At 41.6% G+C, this 19,554-nt stretch overlaps 2 protein-coding genes across 2 annotated transcripts in view; one reads left to right on the forward strand and one right to left on the reverse strand.

The window, feature by feature from the left end:
• Window positions 1-9,748: 9,748 nt before the first annotated feature.
• The window catches only part of LOC139724100 (protein MMS22-like), a 40,152-nt gene continuing 30,346 nt past the window's right edge, over window positions 9,749-19,554 (forward strand). The window contains exons 1-7 of the mRNA XM_071635301.1: window positions 9,749-9,849; window positions 13,463-13,600; window positions 13,976-14,081; window positions 15,136-15,261; window positions 15,742-15,800; window positions 17,243-17,335; window positions 18,711-18,886. Of these exons, the coding sequence (XP_071491402.1) occupies window positions 13,471-13,600; window positions 13,976-14,081; window positions 15,136-15,261; window positions 15,742-15,800; window positions 17,243-17,335; window positions 18,711-18,886 (690 nt within the window). The 5' untranslated portion in view covers window positions 9,749-9,849; window positions 13,463-13,470. The remainder of the gene's footprint in view (window positions 9,850-13,462; window positions 13,601-13,975; window positions 14,082-15,135; window positions 15,262-15,741; window positions 15,801-17,242; window positions 17,336-18,710; window positions 18,887-19,554) is intronic.
• LOC139724089 (uncharacterized) lies at window positions 10,382-11,626 on the reverse strand. The gene has a single exon (XM_071635292.1). The coding sequence runs from the start codon at window positions 11,624-11,626 to the stop codon at window positions 10,382-10,384; it is 1,245 nt and encodes a 414-aa protein (XP_071491393.1).

The following is a 19,554-nucleotide window of genomic DNA, read 5'->3' on the forward strand; positions in this document are numbered from 1 at the left end:
TCTGTAGAGGGGCCTTTGCTCTCTTAGGTGGGTTCTTTAAACGTGCACAGACTGTACACTCTCGCACTGTTGATCTAACATCCGCAGCTAGTCCAACCCAGTAGTATCTCTGTTGAACTTTGTGAAGTAACTTGTTTATCCCCAGGTGGCATGCTGTATTCGCAGCATGGAGTTCAGCCAACACAATTTTTCGCAGAGAGCGTGGTAGCACAGTTTTCCACCTAACTTCTTTACCGTCATTTGACTCCCACCTTCTCATGAGAACACCGTCCTTTACCTCTAGAAGACCCCAATTTATCCAATACGACTTCACTGCAGATGACAAGTTTGACACAGCACCCCATAATGGCCTTTCCCCACTTTCTTCCTTCCACTTCAATATGTGCTTGATATCTGCATCTTGCAGTTGAGCTCTCCTTATCTCCATAGGAGTAGTATTAGGTGAAACAGTGACTGCATTCAGTCTTCTTACGAGCTCAGCTTCGTCATCCATCTTTAGCCTGACACTTCTATTCTTCCTTCCGTCAGCTTACTACATAAAACAGTATAAAATTATGTACACATATAATTAAAATCAACATTCACACCATGCTTCCTAATGTCTTACACTTAAATCTACTAATTGTCTTCGCAGATATCCTCCAGTCTGCCGCACTGTGAGCAGGGCCTGCGAGACAGTCCATCAGCATTTGAGTGGATCCGTCCAGCTCTATGCTCGAGGGTGAGTTCATATTGACTTATCACTTCAATCCATCTTGCAATCTGTCCTTCCGGATTCTTGAAATTAAGCAGCCACCTCAGTGAACTGTGATCCGTTCTCACCCTGACTCGCTGACCATACAAGTAATGCCGGAAGTGTTTCAAGAAGTTCACCACGGCGAGTAGTTCACGTCTCGTGACACAGTAGTTTTGTTCAGCCCTGTTCAATGTCCTACTAGCATAAGCTATAACTCGTTCAAGCCCATCGCGTTCTTGACTCAATACTGCCCCAATAGCGAATTGACTTGCATCTGTGTCAAGTATATACTCGTCTCCTAGTCTTGGGTAGGCAAGGATAGGTGCAGAGGTCAACTTTTCCTTTAAGACTTCGAAAGCTTGCTCACACTCTGTGGTCCACAAGAAAATGGCATGCTTCTCAGTCAGAGCCGTCAGTGGCTTAGCAATACGCGAAAAGTCCTTGATGTAACGCCTGTAGTACGACGCTAATCCTAAAAAGCTTCGCACATCAGTGGGATTGGTAGGTCGTGGCCATTTCTGCACAGCTTCAATCTTGGCAGGATCAGTACTCACGCCTTTTGCCGATACCTTATGTCCCAGATACAAGACCTCCTTCTGAAACAGAAAGCACTTCTTTGGCTTGAGTTTGAGTTTTGCTGCTTGCAGCCTCCGCAGCACAATCTCTAGTCTTCTCAGTACTTCTTCCACTGTGGGGCCAAAAACAATGATGTCATCCAAGTAGATTAATAAGATCTTCCATTGCAGGCCAGCCATTATAGTCTCCATTAAGCGCTCAAATGTAGATGGAGCGTTGCACAATCCAAACGGCATAACTTCAAACTGGAAGAGCCCCCCAGTCACTACAAATGCTGACTTTAGTTTCGCATCCTCATCAAGTGGAATCTGCCAATAGCCTGAGGCAAGGTCGAGTGTACAGAAGTATACAGCTCCGTCGAGTGCATCAATGGATTCGTCGATACGGGGAAGGGGAAAAGAATCCTTAATAGTGTGCTCATTCAGGAGACGATAGTCGACACAAAATCGCATAGTCCCATCCTTCTTTTTAACTAGTACAACTGGTGCTGACCATGGGCTGTTAGATGGTTTGATGATACCACGTTGAAGCATGTCATTCACGTGACGTTCTATTTCCTCTCGCTGCCCCATGGGAGGTCTACGAGGACGTTGTCTAATGGGTGCAGGGCAAGTAGTGTGAATAGAGTGGTGGGTAACATCCGTTCTGCCAATATCGTGGTCACCCCGTGAGAAAACATCTTGATAGTCTACCAGCAAAGCTGATATCTCTTCCTCATGACCTTGTACATTCTCCAATGTTCTGTTATAGATGTCTTGTAGATGATCAGGAACCATTTTCAGAGATGGTTGGATATTTGCTAGCTCATGCGCACCATATATGTCTGTACAGTAGATCCTCTCACCATTGATGTCAATAGTTCCCAACTCACAGTTGATTGATGCATTAGTACGCTGAAGAAAATCCATCCCCAGGATACCATCATGGTCGATGTCAGCTATCACAGCGTTGATGTCATATGATTTCACCCCAATTTGAATGCTCACATTAGACTCGCCATACACTTGAATTGGTGTACCGTCAGCTTGTAGCAGTCTGATATCACACTCCTCCATCGAGTCAGCTAATTTACATGTCATTCTACACAAAGCTTGATGTGATATGATAGTAATTGAAGATCCAGTATCGATTAGCAGGTCCAGTCTCTCATCATCAATTATCCCTTTTATGAAGAGTCCTTGTTTGATTTCCTTTACTGTACAAATTTGTGCTCTCCTCTTAGGTTGATGGTCCAGCGGCACGGGCCCTACTTGTACTGAGGCCTTGCCCTCGCCCACTGGGAAGACCTGTTCTCGTTTCCCACCTTCTCTCTGTAGGGACACTGCTTAGCGATGTGACCATTCCTATTACAGCAGTAGCAGACAACCGAATTTGACTGTGATGCCATGTTCTCTATCTTGGATGTGAGTTGTCGCAACGCCATTCTCAGCTCAGCAATTTCTTTCTTTGTTTCACCATCTGCAGGTTCTGGCTTGGGTGACGGCATATTATCAACGGCACGAACAAGTCGAGATGGCCTGATTCTCTCTCGAGCCCTCTCTGCTTTGAGGAACGATTCTGTCGCCAATCCAGCACTTATGGCATCGTCTAGCGTCATGGGATGAGCTCGAAAAATTCCAGCCCTTATCTCAGCCTCATCTATCGCCTCAGAAAAATGAGTTTTTGCAAGGCGCTCACGAGCAGAGGCACTCATCTCCGGGTACGCCAGACCGGTTAAGTCACGAATAGCTTGCCCAAGCTGCTGTAGTGATTCGTCCTTATGTCTACGCCGTGTACGGAGCTCCATCAGAAAGTTCTCCGCCTGTTCCCCAGGTCCGAATCTTCTCTCCAACTGTGACACTAACTCAGCATAAGAGATGCAGGTAGTAGATGAAAGATTATTCAACACCTTCAGTGCTGGACCATGTAGTCGTGTAGCCAAGTATTGACCAGCTTCCAAATCAGACCATCCATTAAGTTGCAAACAGGCTTCAAAGTGTCGCTTATAATCAGCCCAGGGCATCTTCCCTCCATATTTCTCTGGCACGACATCGCGACAGCTTCCAACTCTCATCACGCCACTGCCGGATTGAGTAGCTTGCCTGTTTGGAGTATATCGCAGTGATTGCCTGTAGCCTTGTGATGTGTACGTCTGACGTCGCTCAGCTGGAATCGCGTCTCCAAATTCTCCTCTAACTGCAATCTCCGGGTCGGATGAGTCAACAGCCCACCGAGTCTGTATTTTGTCGTCATGATGACCATCACCCGCGGCCATTTGCTCAGAAACTTTAGGACTCACTGCATCAATTTCTTCCATCTCTGGTCTACCATGTTATGTGTATAATGATAGACAATAATGTCTTTCATCTCGTTTTGTTTTGTACCAAGCGTACCCTTTACAATGTTGTAAGAAGTACGACTTCATATAAATAGCTAAATATTAACTGCATATTACGTACAACATATGGATACTTCTCCATGGAAACTAAATCCATGGTGATAGCAATTTGCTAACACTTCTTTTGTACGTCTTACTATCTATTTTCGTTGAAATACTCATATTCAATAGAAAAATTCCTTATAGTACCTGCCTGGTTGCATAGAATACCATTTCAACAACATATGCTCATACAGTGTAAAAAAAAAAATGTGAAACACCATCCCACCGGACAAAACACCATCCCACCGCTGCCACCAAAAATGTAACGCGAGAAGGGGGGGGGGGGGGAAATAAATAGAGACTGAGCATCTGAGAATATCCACATCTCCTAATCCTGTAGTATGCTGCCACCAGGTAATTTTTGGGTGTACCACTCCCTGCTGAGAAGTCGAGAACTAACTTCCTCAGCTAACGTGTTTGGAGAGAGAGATCTGTAACTTGAGTGAGTCCCTATATGTAAACAATGTCTATGCTAAAGAATGTTGTGGCTGCATGTGTACATTACATACTGGTATTCCTCTTGCGTATAACCTTGACGCCTATAATTAATCATCACCAGTGTCAGTACAGAATGCGCACGCACACACTGCATCTCACATGCGCGCATACCTCATGTTCGCGCCACTCGAGCATGTGCACCACTCTCAGTTGAGTACTCCAGTCTAACACAGCCCACACAAACTAGCATCGGCAATCATTCGCTCATCTTATTCATCTAATATACGAGGAAATACCTCAAAGAATCGACCAAGCATTTAGGGTAAGCTAAGTCAGAATTCTTCTAACCTTCTCTGTATCCAAATTAACATTGATCATGTGTAGGTAAGCATTTAAAGTAGAGCCTCAATCTCTAACTGTCACAGCTAGACTTCTACATGCGTGTACACACACAGATACCAAACATCTCAGGCACTCACTCTCCCTCCAATCACCAAGGCTATCCAATGAGTTCTAGGACCTCGCGTTTGTTGGTAACGTGTTTAAAAGGCTTCGATGTGCGGTTCGTTTGTTCAAAGTATATGAACGTGGTGCAAAGATTTGTCCAGTGTCTTTATTAATCTACAATACTTAATTAAATCTCATATCCACAACCTCAATCACTGATCACTGTTCACGTATCGTCTACAGGCATTCATTCCAGCATCCAGGCAGTACAACTACAAACTTGATGTCCGAACGTTTGAATTTAACTTGTAACTTTTAGACTTTAATAAGTCTAAATTCTGTTTGTACAGGTATATACAAATCATTTCATTTACAACATTTCAAACGTCTTCTCCTAGAGACAAAAACCAACTTGAATATTTTCCCAGCTTAATCTGACCAAGGTTCACTAAAGCTGTAGACCGAGTACGATATCCCAGCTCAGAACGTACCACATATGACGTGGTACTGTAGTTAGACCACTCGTTACATTCAAAGTCACATGAAGTATTGTAAATATAATTCTCCATAATTAAGTATAATGACTGCCTCTTTATCATGGAGACTACTATGTAAGAAATACTACTCCACTACAATGTTATTTAAAGACATCTCATTTTGAGACCCAATTTGTTGTCAGAAAGTGAAATTTCTTCCGTGCTTTTGTTCCTGCTAACCTGTGCGAACCTCATCCTACTAGCGAACTCCTGTAGACAGTAGACCCACTTAGACTCCAAGTCTTCCTACCCGTCTCTTTCCGAATAACATCTCTAAGTAAGTGCACATTACTCTCTCCAATAGAATAAAGAATAAAGCAATAAAGAATAAATTCCTTTCATAACCACTCCGGTCACCCCTCTGGGATTTCAATCCTTAACATAAAACTGCTGCACCACACAAAAGAGCATTATGCGCCCCACACACGATGTCGGTGGCCACGCGTCGCTGTCTGTCTTCACCGGCAGAATTTGGCCTCAAGTCTCTAACGACTCCCAAATTACCCCTGCCACCAAAAAGCCTACAAAATTCTACAGTGTTTCCATTAAGCCTCTAAGCACGTCGACTTGCTCATGACTCGTCCCGCGACTTTCTTGAAACAAAAAGAAGAAATTTTGCTATCTCAACAAATTAGCTTACTTTCTTATATATTGACTATTATAAGTCTTTAATTACTAACAGACCAAGTTGAAAGATAACCTTTACTCAAGTGTTTAGGAATGGAGCTTGCTACTAACTGAGGGTGGGGAAATTGAAAGAGATGGAAGGGGGGGGGGAATGGTAAAGGATCTGGACTCAGTCTGGTAAACAGCTTCTTGTCGTTCCCCAGTAGACATCAGTGTCACCAGCTCAGTCCAGCAGCAAGTAGGCCTGCTAGTCTGTCACCATGAACCCTCAGATACAGATAAGTAAACACAGCTCCGGCACTGTTGCCCTCAGTGGGTGGTGTCAGCACTCCAAAGGGAAGGGGGGGGGGGGGGGGAAGGGAAAGGGAAGGGGTAGGGGTAGGGGAAGGGAAGGAGTGGGAAAGGTAGTGGACACCAGCCCTCAGACACTGGCACAGTAGCACCCATCTGTTGACTTCGCGGCTTTCCCCAGGTTTAGACTGCATTACCAGACCAGAGAGACCCTCCCTATTGGCTGCAAACCCTGACATTGTCACTCTCTCCTAGGCCTCGCCTGGTCCGCCAGCTAGTCCATTCAGTTCCCAGCTCATCCACGTAGTGGCCACGGTTGCAGGGGATGAGGGAAGTGGGGAAGGGTGGGGAAGCAATTCCTATTCCCTCACTCGAGTATTACTTAATATTTTCCTCATATTAAATAATCAAACCAGTTATTGATATTTAAAATCTTATACATGTACTTCTTATTAGAACCTTGGTCATGTTTACTACCTATTACACAATAACTGTCACTTCGACATCAAGCTGGTATGATGCATTAAGCATCCATCTTGATATTTACACAAAAGGGTATACACATCATAAAAAGAACACGATGAGCATCTCTGTGCTCAATTAGTAGCGATCAATAACCACAACAGTGCACATATTTACAAAATTATATAATGATTACCCTATAAATACATTATATACCTATCGAGGGTACGCTTGGCTTATATCAAAGACATACTATGTAATAGGTGGAGGGTACTCCCTCCACTCCACCTCCATGTTGTCAATTATCTGGTTCGACTGGCAAATAAACATAAGAAAGACTAGAATAATTCTATTTGTTGTTATACTTCCATATTGCATATTTGAGTATAAAATCAACTAATAAGGTCACAGGAATACATCAAATATTTCTTCTCTAAAACATCCATCAAAAGGCATTTATATCTACCAAAGATCATAATTCTAGAAAAACATGGGAAAGAGCTCCAAAAATCCCTAACAGAAGTTAGCAATGGAGTTTCTAAACAAAATATACATCATAAAATTCAGTAAAGCCAGCTGTATCTTCCTATATATGAATTATAACTCTGTTTGAAATATTCTTGGAATTTGTATAGGACCTTGAAAGGTCACCCATCAAATCACCAATTAATTCTCAAAACCTGGTAAAGAGCTTCAAAAATCAATAAATCCACTTCTACTCAGAGATATGAGACACACAATATACTACTACAATGAGCATACTGTGTAGAACAATTTAAGCTCCAGTTCTACCCCCAATTTGTACTAATTAAGATTTTTATTCCTCAACTCCATATGCCACTGTGTATTACAATTTCCCAAAACATGGTAAAGAGAGCCAAAAATCATAATTTCTGCAATTTCATATAAAATTCCCCCAAACAACATATCATCTTAACCGGAATATTATTTCCTATCATAATAACCACAAATTATCTAACAATTCTATATTTTACCATTTATTTTTGTTCTCTAACCCCCTTTTTCAAATCTTCCCTCACTCTTCCTATGCAACCCACATTATAACATACAGCAATTATACAACAACAGCAAACCCAAAAGATGTTCACCCCAATAAATATTCCCGTTCTGCGTGAACTAAAATCCCTTACCATTCAAATATATTGTTTTAACACCTAAAGGGCCTTTAATTATCTCTTAGCTATCAGCACCAACTATAAATCCTAACATCTTCTTACTCACGTTGCTTGGATTCACCAAGTACTTGTATCAAAAGGGAAAACAAATCTGTAACTTCTGAATTATAACAGAACAGCTGTGTCGAGTAAACAGTCGTCTGCATATGCGCGTTTTTATACCCGTCGGCCCCTTTACTCTAGCGCGTACTCTACACTATTTACGCGTATTGTTTACTTCTTCATTGGTAGTGTAACGCGAATGCGCTACCACAGCGCTACTTCAGCGCAACTTCCTTCTCACAGCTGCATATGGACTGATTCATTACACACATAGGGGTTCTTGCAACTATGAAGAAGAATTATCGTAAGTTACGTTGACAATACAAAAAGGGACTGCAAATTATGACAACTATCACCAGAAAAGATGCCAAGAAAAGCAGGTAAGTACCTACAAATATAAATCTCTAATTCGTCCCTCCGTATATTAACTGTTATTACCACCCTACTTGTTAATAGACAAGGCAACCTAGATTCATGTGCTGTACGAGTGACAGCAGTGTATACAGTGTATCTGTGGACTCGCAGTGTAAGGGTTCGTATACACAGTACACACGTAAGTTCTACGTACCGTACACAATCTAACGAGTAGGCATAGGTCAGTATAAATGAACTCATACATAGTCTTTATCCATGTCTCGTTGTAGTGGCACGTACACATACAAATTCAAAAAAAATGAATTTCAGGGTGTTCTCGCCACACTATGGGCAGAGGTGACTCCGAAGGAACTATTCACTGAGGAGCGCAGCCCCTGAAGTGAATAGTTATTTCGGAGGCACTAAGGCCTTTAATAGTTTAAACCAGAAACTCGAAATTAGCTTAGGCAAAGTGTATTTGTTTTATATATTTTGGATCAAAAAATTTAAACAAAAGAAGGGGAAAATGCGAAGCGAGAAGTGTTGTGGATGCGATGTTGTGAGGGAAGGGACCCTCAGTAAGCAGCGCACGATGTCAAGTTGCTTTGTGATGTTTATGTTTTGTTCAAACATGTTACATTTCACAGAGTGACGGTACTATAAGCAGTGCGCAATGTCAGAATTGCTTTATGACGTCACAATTGCTTTGTAAGAAATTGATACATGTCACACTACTGTCAGACTGACGGAACGAAGCAGTGCGCAATGTCAAAATTGCTTTGTGACGTCACAATTGTTTTGTTAGAAATGTTTTATTGTTACATTTCACAGAATGATTGTACGACGCAATGCGCAATATCAGAATTGCTTTGTGATGTCACAATTGTTTGTTATTATTACATTTCACAGAGTGAGGGTGCAAAGCTGCTCACATATTTCAGAATGCAAATACAGTATTACTATTTGCAAAAATGTCGTCATAGGAGTGACGTCTTTGTGTAGTGAGGAGGAGGAGGAGGAGGAGGAGGAGGAGACAATTTTCTTTGAAAGAAAGATATTATTCAGAGGGGTGAAGGTTCAGATGCGAGTTTCTTCACTTTGTCTCCCTCTACAAATTAAATTTGTTTTTTGGTGGTAGTGTCGCTGCCCGGAAAGCAGTAGATGACAGGTTCGAGCCCCACTGGTTCCTTTTTTCCTACATGTTAGTTGATTTACAGATCAGCAGTTGCGATCTTAACAAATTTAATTTGTAGAGGGAGACAAAGTGAAGAAACTCGCATCTGAAAATTTCTTTGTTTTGAACTGACATCTCGACGGCTTGAAACAAGAATAACAGCGTGCCCGCGCGAAATTTTGAGAGTACGTGTACAGTATATGACTGTGCAGGTCACCTCCCTGCCCCTGGACTGTGTTGCCCGATGGCTCGGGTGACGTTCTAGTACCGCGCCGCAAACTGTGTGTTTGAAGCTCCTTCCTTGGTTTATTCGTTTGTTTGTGTATGTACCGTACACTAATACATTATACCTAGCACAGCGACGACAGGCAGCGTAGCATCCTTGGCTCTACCCCTAGCAAAATAAGGAGGTTGGACCTACTACGTACTAGATCCACGGCCAGCATTCGACATGCGACATAGTTCCGTCCGATTCCATAGTCTGACAGTGGATGGTCATCACCGCTTGGACGCAAACTGGAGGGCCTAGCTGGTTAGTGTAAAAAGAGAAGGTAACAAAGCAAAGAGTTTATATCTGCGAAACTGAATCATGATCATGATGATACATGTATTTTTATAAGAATATAACAGTGTTTTTGTGTGTAACCCCGACCTCGACCCGGGGCGCTGTATAGCTGTAACCAGTAACACGGTATGGTTGGCCATGGGCAGGGAAGTGGGATCCCACCTCCCTGGGGCTGGGTTGGGTGTACAAACACATCGACACCCCCTATAATTTTTTTTCGGCCTTTTTTCTATCAGTAGAAAATGCTCTGAATTCACAAGCTCGCATTGCAATGCAATTTGCGATACACGCTCTGGTCCAAGATGACTGCTTCGAACGCGTGCGTGGGTTGTTCATTGTTAATGTTATTTTGATGCGCTCAGTTGTGCCGTATTTTGAAACCAACACCCCTAACTACCTTAGTCCTACCCTCTAAAAATCTTGATGGAAAGAAAATTTAAACCAAAAATCTCACAACTTACTTGTTTAGCGGTGGTGGCCTGCGACTGACATCCATCGACCTTCGGAGCCATTGATGGTTACCGGGAATTGGTGGTCACGTGACCTCGCCTACTGGGGCGCGAGTCACGTGACAAGATGAGGTGGTCGTAGGTCCTGGGTAGGTGGTGGCGTCCCTGGTCCTTGTTCAGGTCACTTTTAGTTCTCCTTATGTTGATGGCCTCCTTGACTCCTCGCTTGTACCAATTATCCTCTCTGTCCAGTACTTTCACTCCATCCCAATCAATGTCATGGAATGAAGCGTGCGCGCCGACCGGTGATGAAGGTCGGGCATGTTCGTCCAGACGAGTTTTGAGGGGTCGGGCACTCTCCCCTACATATGTTGATGAACATTCTCTGCATGGTACCTGGTATATGACACCACGTTTGTCAACTTTGTTTGCTTTGTCCTTGGGTGCTACCAGGAGTGATCTTAGTGTATTTTGTGGCTTCACATATGTGCTTATGCCATGAGATCTAAATAGTCTCTGAAGAGACTCAGTGACACCCGCTACATAGGGAATGCCGACATTGCCTTTGGATGGAACGATGTTACGTCTGGGAATCCTGTTGTCGTCGCGCGACTTATTCCTGGCTACTGTGTTCCAAGTCCACTCCTGGTACCCACACACAGCGAGTGATTTGCGGATTTTGTTGATTTCCTGTTGTCGGTCTTCCTCCTTAGACACAATGGTGTGTGCTCGGTCATTTAATGTCCTAATCACCCCTAATTTGTGTTGGAGGGGGTGATGAGAAGTGAAGTTCAGGGATTGTTCTGTGTGGGTGGGCTTGCGATAGACCGAAAAGCTCAAGCGGCCTTCCTGATTCCGTGAAATGAGTACATCCAACACCGGAATTTGTCCATTCTCTTCCCGTTCCATGGTAAACTTGATGGAAGAATGCTGTGAGTTGATGTGGTCGGTGAACTGGTCAATTTGATCTTCCTTTATGACAACAATTGTATCGTCCACATAACGACCCCAAAATTTTGGGGGGACAGGATACGATTTGAGTGTCTTCGATTCAAAGTCTTCCATGAATAGATTGGCAGTGATGGGAGACACCGGCGAGCCCATGGCTGCACCCTCCAGTTGCTGGTAAAATTCACCATCGTATTGGAAGTATGTGGTGGTGAGACAGTATTCCAATAAGTTCATAATTTGCTCTACCGATAACTCCGTGCGATCCATCAGCGAGGTATCATTGCGCAAACGTTCCTTTATAATGGACAGTGATTCCTTCACCAGGGTACAAGTGAACAGGGCTGTTACGTCATAACTCACCATGACCTCATCTTGGTCGAGTACGAGATCAGAAAGCTTGTTCACTAAGTCCTTACTGTTTTGAAGATGGTAGCCTGATTGTCCAACCAGCGGCGAGATAATATCCGTGACAAATCTGGCAATATCGTATGAGATGGAACCCCTACATGCAACAATAGGGCTACTGTTGCAGGTCTATTGACAATACGTGCGAAATGCACATAATGCTTTTCCTATGTTATGTGCATTTATAATCTACGGTATCATTGTTTTGCTGTTTTAGTGTTGATCTTGTTTATTTTCGGGTTTTTCAGTAGAACTCTATCGTTAGATCTAATGATTTTGACATCTTCAAATCCCCAGTAAAGTTATAAATAACGTGTTAGAGGGGTGTCGGTTTCAGTGCACAGTGTCGATGTGTTGGACACCTACTTTAGACCATCTAGACTCTATACTGGGGCAGGAACGTGTGGTGATCTCAGTAAAGGGGGGGGGGAGATTACCTAGTACGATGTACTTACTAGGGCCAGGGCCTACAGTATAGTAGAAGTTACGAAGTCAAAGGGCTGTAAATGTCTAACGTAAAGACTTAACGTTCGTCCTAACATAGTCATAGGCATATATAGATTCTATTAACTCCCATAAAAGTCTTTCCGCGACGTGACGGGAGGCGACATTCATACATGGTGCATGGACTCGATTGGGACTCATGGAGTGTGGGTCTCATTCGATCATCATCACATGGAAACACCAGGAGCACCAACACCAAAAGTAAAGTTGGAAAGTTCTGACAAACTAATCCATATCGTGATAGATTCTGTCTTTCTGATACACAACTTGTGATAGCATTGCAGAAACTTGATAGGGATCGATTAGTGTTTGTTACAGTTAGCTAGTGTATCGTGGGGGGTGGGGGTGGGGGAAGGTGTTCAAATAAACATCACATTCTTATGTAGAACTCTTCTTAGTTGAGCTTTGGGTTTTGTCCAGTAGAAGACAGCCCACCCTGGACTTGACACTGGACTTGACTCCTGCGAGTCTTGGATCAGAAATAAAATTTTGCATGTAAGAAAACCCTGCACCAAGTCCAAGGTTCGACCTCCCATCATGCCAAAATTTGACTGCACACAAAAGCATAACGCTAGGTTTTTCATGTAGATTCTAGTCGATGGTCGAATTTGGACGGCACTATGATTTAATCTTTCATGGGCGGCTTGCGTTTCAAGTGTAGAATATGTCATGAAAATTTGATGACATATTGATATTTAATGTCTAGATCTTAAACCTTGGCTCAACATGCTTTCATCAACTGATCTTAAGTTTCTACAATTTGGCAAGTGCTACTGTTGAGATGACACCAATACCTTCAACATCGCTGACCGTGAAATCACCCAAGAAGTCATCATACCCAGTTTTATATAGACTGACATTTTATCTCGGCTTTGCGAGAGCAGTCTAGATGTTGATCATGTGACTCTTCTGTTGCTTGTGTAGCTGTGCATGTGTGTAGACTTTATAAATATTTAGATGTCATTGGGTACTTTTGAGTGTGCTCAAGAAATTTTTAACTGGAGCCTGAGAATGTACTGCCATCTTACTTTCTTTTTCTTTTTTTATCCAGGACAAAGGAAGTTTTTTTTTTTTTTTTTTTTTTTTGCATGAAGACCCAAGCTGTACTGATATTTGTTTTCAAACAAATGCAGTGCAGAGTACTGTACATTATTGAACTATCATGTATGGGATATGTGATAGTCACCTGACTGAATGCAGGTATTTTTTGTCATTTTTTTTTCTCTGTATTTAAGCGGATAGTTTATTAGTAACATGTTATGACTGGACTATCACTTTCTCCATTTACAGCCGTAGAGATGGAAGACGGGAGTCTACCATTCTCTGTCACTCTGTCGGATGACATTACCCCTCCCCTCTCACCGGTAATGTCTGCTGAGGATGACGCAGATCACGACGCAAAGCGGATACGTCTTAATCAGGATTTAGGTGAGAGTTGGCGTTACTGCCCATGAAAACGGTCTTGATACATTTGAAGAATAGTCCGGATGTACAGGTAATAAATGGCATCATGTCAATATGTTGAGTAGACTTTGGTATTATCTCAAGACAACAATGTTATTGATGTGCTAAATATCTTTTTACAATACATATCTGATATTTTCTTCTAAATTTAAGAAAAGTGTACAAAAACCGCAATGGTTTAGTTATGCCAAATAGACATCATAGTCTATAAAAGAATATATTTCAGTAATTTTTCCTGTAAGCCCCCCTCCCCCATTGCGATATAACCTTCCTTTTTGTTTAACTTGTTACGGTAATAGTATTTTTTCTCTCGATTCCCCATTCCTTCTTATTTTTTAGATCTCCCATGGGATCCCCCAAGATTCGATTGCTCAAAATACAGGGGCAATCCATCGCTATGGCGTCCAACCAGCAACGGGTTCTTTGGAACAAGAACCTTCAGCAGGTATACTGCTGTGCAGTTTCAGTTCAGAGACAAGACTTATGTAGTGATTTGTACATCATGCACATAAATTTCTGCATCTTGGTTCTGTAGGACAGTGAGAAAAAGTAGATGGCACATAGAGGGCCATTTGTAAAAAGAGCTTAAAGGGATAGTATAGTATTGGTGGAGATGAGAATTGGGCTTTTACCTTTTTACGAGATACCATGAAAACACTTAGTACCGTACAGAGCATACCATTTCAAGGGAAATTCAAAGTTTGTTTGATGAAAATCGGGTTTGAAATGACTGAAACATCCAAAAACAAAGTGAAACAAAGTGATCGTTATAAAATGTGGGTCCCACACTTTATTAGAATCGCTCTGTTTTGGATATCTCAGCCATTTTAAAACCAATTTTCATAAAATAGACGTTGAATTCCTCATGGAATTACATGCTCTTTCATATTTCATAGGAGGTTTCTAATTATCTCACCAAAAAATGTTAGAAACCTGAATTAGGTCTCAACCAAAACTATACGATCCCTTTAAACTTTCACCTTATCCAACTATTTGGTATACGTACAAGGCAGACATAAAACAGGTTATTTATTGATTGTATGAGAGCAATTTTGTTACTGTATACTTTTCATGATGTACATGCATACTTTCTGCCTTCTATCATGTCCAGTCATTAACAATAGAATTAATGATCAATCAAAACAGAACACATCATTGTAAATATGCTAAAACAGTGTTCTATTGACATGCTTTGATTTTGATGTTTTGTTGGAAATGACATGTCTACAACTGTACTTTGTGGAATAACTTTGTGAGTCATATCAGAAAATTAATCTGCTTAAAAGACCCCCCAAAACATCAACAACCTTCTCACTAGTGTTGTATTAGCATGTTATACTTGCACAAGAAACAAGATGACTGTGCAAGATGTATACGAGTCCTTGATTATCAAAATTTACATATTCCAGGAACATTAAGTTGAAATGTAATGACTCCAAACAACGATTAAGAAAACACAGTTTGGTTATTGCCTTGTTTATTCTTTGTCCTGATTAAAGGTTACTTGAGGGCAATGACCTTTGCCCTGGTCAACAGGAGAGTTGTGTGACCCAACTGTTTGGCTTCACCTTCATCACGTCCACTGCTTTGATTGACCAAAGGCAGCACCTGTTTAGTGTCCTTAGGTAAGGACAGCTGAGTTACCCATGGTAGCAGGGTTTGAAATGTTGTATTTCGTGCACAAGTAGATATCCAATATTCATGTTGCACTCAACTTTCCAAATGTGCAAAAATAAAAACCTTGCAAAATATTAGGCATATACAGCATGTAATACTGTTTTATATTTTGATTTTGATTCCGCAGATTTAAAATCATGTATCTGGCTGAGCGCATAAAATTACTGGCATAAAAATGTACACTTTTACAGTATTTTAAATCAAAGGCATCCTTAATGCCCTGGTTTGAATTCTTGTTTAATTTTCTCTGTTTCTTTCGCTCCAAGGTTGACTGTTAGAGAGCAAATCATAGAATGGATTCTACATTATTATCTCTTTAGACTTTATCAAATGGCTCCATTTCATCTGAGTGTCATCATGTTGTCATGATTTGAATTCTGACCTTCTGATATCTTCCATCTTTCTCCTGTGCAAATGTTGACTGTAAGGCAAGCCATTGGTAAGATTGAATCACTTCTTGGAAAGGAGAGTCGTTGGTCAATAACTGGTGAGATTTTGGTATTTTTTGACTATCTTTTTATACACAGAATACTTCTTCACTGCGCACATACTCATTGCAATTTTGAATATCATGAATATTGATTTGAGTTCTAAAATGGAAGAATTGTTAATGTGATTTAATCCAAAACTGTGTTTCTACATTACTTGACATCAACATTGATGATATTTTGCAGAAATGTTGAAAAATGAGGTTGTTTTTTTTTTCTCTCCTGAAAATTTGTGAATTTAGATATGAGGTCTTGTTGAATCTAGGGACATTATATGTAAACTCAACACTTGGTTACTGTATTTCAGTAAATGATATTACGCATTGCGATCAATTTCGTCATTGTAGCTGAAGTAAAGTTGTCTGTATCAAGTGAGCTATCATTAGCCGGGTTCACACGTACACCAATTAGCGGGATACAAATCTCGAGATTTGCATCGCGATCGTCATCCCAAGTTTTTTGCACGTGTGGACAGAAAAAACCCGAAAATTAGCGGGATAAGCATCGCGATGCTAATCCCAAGAAATCTTGCGCTGGTTCGCCAATTAGCGGGATAATTGGCCCCGCGCTGGTACGTGTGAACGGTCGGGATTACAATCTCGAGTTTTTACATCCCATCATGCAATGCGCACATCACAACAGCGAGGCCTCTGCGAAGAGGTCCTTCACCTCTTTGGAGAACAATAACAACAGCGCGCGAACCACACCACTGACGCGTAAAAGACAATGGACAAAGGTAAGTGCGCGCAGGCAGTGATAGAGAAGGGCGCTGTGTGACCCAGTTTGCAGGCTTTGCTGTTGTCTCTATCGGCAATTCGCGGGATAATTCGGTACGTGTGGACGCTCGCCAAATTAGCGGGATACCGATCGCGATCGCTATCTCGCTAATTTGGTACGTGTGGACGCTCGCAAAAAAACTCGGGATGTGTATCGCGATCGTCATCCCGCTAATTTGCACGTGTGAACCCGGCTATTGTGTGTTTTTGTGTGTGTATGTGTGTCAGGGAGTCTTTACATAAGATATGCAAATTTGCAGGTGTACTCTGATTCAGTTATTCCTGATTCTAATCCTTTGTATGCCTGGGACTTTGGACAGTGTGTACAATGCTATTGGGGTTTTCTGTGCTAGTCGGCACTCAAAACACATGAAAGCCCAAGTAAGCCGTAAGGTAACAAATGACTGCCATTGCCATTGCAGCTGAAAGAGATTGAATGATCTGTTAATTTATGACATACATTGTATAGTAGGCGTCATTCATATTTCAGGGAAAAGTGCTAAACATTTTGCATTCTCACAACAAATTTGTTAAATTGCCTGTGAGGAATTTCTCTTTCGATGTGTTTGCTTAGTTGAAAATAACAAGAGGGACAAAATGTTATGTTTGCAGTTTATTTTTGTCTTTCAGGTAAACATTAGTTTTGTCTTTTCCCCCATGGACAGATGGACTGGTCCAAGAATCTGAGAAACTGAGGGAGGACATTCTATTCTTCTTCACATACGTGCATTCTTTCCTTCAGAGGTGGGGACACAATAGTTATTCTAGACTATGACCCCATTTACAGTGCGAGGCTCGGCCGCGGCCCAGCCCACCTTCATTTCAGCGTAAACGCGCAAAAGGCCAAATGCGAGGCCAAAATTGGCCTCGCATTTGGCCTTGCTCTGGAGGTAGTCTCGGCCGCGGCCGAGCCCAGCCTTTTCTCAGTGTAAACGCAAACTGGGCCAAATGCGCGGCCAATTTTAGTCTGGCTTCCAAACCCTCTGCCCTACTATTTCGCTATTCACGATATTAACCCCCTCAACATCGAAAACTAGTATAGTTTAAGGTAGTTTTGTCCTGCAAAGGATTTTTTCCTTCGGCAAAGGTCTTTGCCCGAACGGCGACTTCGTCATCACGGAATTCAGTTGGCAAAGGGTCTGAAATCAGACAATACCAAATTGCGTTAGTTTACAAGCAGAGCGCCACTATGACAAAATATTGAAAGGTTTGAATAAAAAAGCGCGGCCAAACCCGGCAGTGTAAACGATCAAAATTGCGGGGCTCGGCCGCGGCTTGGCCGTGGCTCGGCCCAGCCTCGCACTGTAAACGGGGTCTTAGATCTCTGAGCCATTGCATTATTGTTAGTAGTGTTGTTTACCCTTACCAACATATTGTGAAACTAGAAACATTTGTATAGGAGCATGAAACTTTCTCAAATTGCCACTGGTATTCAATGCATTGTGCAGACAAAACCTTATGTTTGCATTTTACTTAAATCTTGGCTCCTCACAAAATATGTGAAAGTTTCATGCATGCAAAAAGTTAAGGTTTTACAGTATATGCATAAATGTGGCAATTGCCCCCTGAGAAATGTACAGAGTAACATAAACCTTATCTTTTTCTTAGGTGGCTATTGTTATTTGCTGGGATATTTGCAGCTGAATCTGGATAATCTTGTTCATAATTTTTGTTGAAATCACTTGTACAAGAGTGACAACATCTTGAGTTTCATTTCTAGAAAAAATATCACTATTTTTCTCTTGCAGACTCCCCCCCAAAAAAAAGAAAAAAAAAGAAACAAAAAGTGAAATTCAATATTGCTCTTTCAGAAAACCACTGTAAAAGGAAATGTGAAAAGACCCTGTATTCTGAAATATAAATCGAGGGAAATCAATGTCATGTTAATAAGCACAGAGCATTCATTCAATTGCTTCAGTGAGTGGACTAGGAAAAAAAAAAAATCAGTTGTCAAAAGATTGGGTTTGCACACTTGGTTGTGGAATAACAATGATAATTCGAGATAAAGAGAACTGATTATTTATTCAGGCACTTTTTTCTTTGAAACACTAGATCATCATTGCTGTTTTTAGTGGTCAATCATGATTTGATATCTTTCTTTCTCCAGATTCTTAAACTTTCAGTCTGCCGCAGCAGCACTGGCCTCGGTTCAGAATACCAGCCAGACGCCATCGATCTACGTGCAGCAGGTCGTTGGTTTCCCTGCCCAGCTAGTGGCAGAGATAACATTGCTGTCCAATTTTGTTGGGAAATTGAGTGACCTGCCAGGTGCTTTACTTCATCAGCATGCAACCTCCCAGTCCAGACAGGTTAGGAAGTCTCTGAAAACTCGCTTGCACATGATACTGTGTAAGCCACATATTTAGCGAGTCTAATTTGTTGCAAATCGGGACTTCCCGAACAATTCCACAAGTGGTTAAATTCATGATCATAAAAGAACAGTATTGTCACATACCTTGTTAATATGTACTCTGTGTACTGCATACCAGTACATGTATGCATAAAAGTCCCATTCATGTTGAGATCAGAGTTACATAGTAATATATTTGTGTGTTGTTAAATTTGCGAATAGCGACTGACCTGTGAAATTCAAGAAAACAAAAACTCTGCGAAATATATGATGAATACAGTAGACCATTCCTGTAAGTTATTCAAATTCTATGCATGCTTTGTCCACAAGAGATTGCCTTTAGAACCAAACCTTGCCTGAGGCTTGCCCTACGTAGCAACAACTGATGAATGACAAGTGAATTCCTGTGTATAATAAACTAAATTAGAGGGAGCAGGTGAATAAAATAACCCTAACTAGGCTGTGGGAAAAGAAACATCCTTGAATTTTAATACAAAACAGAAACAGTCTATCGGCTGTGCTGTTTGCATGTTTGTAGTTTTTCTGCTGTATTATCAATTGTATTCAAATTAATATCAATTAAGGGAATTCCATGACCTATCTATGAATTTTTCACTTGTATCGAAA

Source organism: Diadema antillarum, unplaced genomic scaffold, assembly GCF_040938485.1.
Source record: "Diadema antillarum isolate AM-2024a unplaced genomic scaffold, OU_Dant_1.0 scf00000015, whole genome shotgun sequence".
In the NCBI taxonomy this organism is placed as follows: domain Eukaryota; kingdom Metazoa; phylum Echinodermata; class Echinoidea; order Diadematoida; family Diadematidae; genus Diadema; species Diadema antillarum.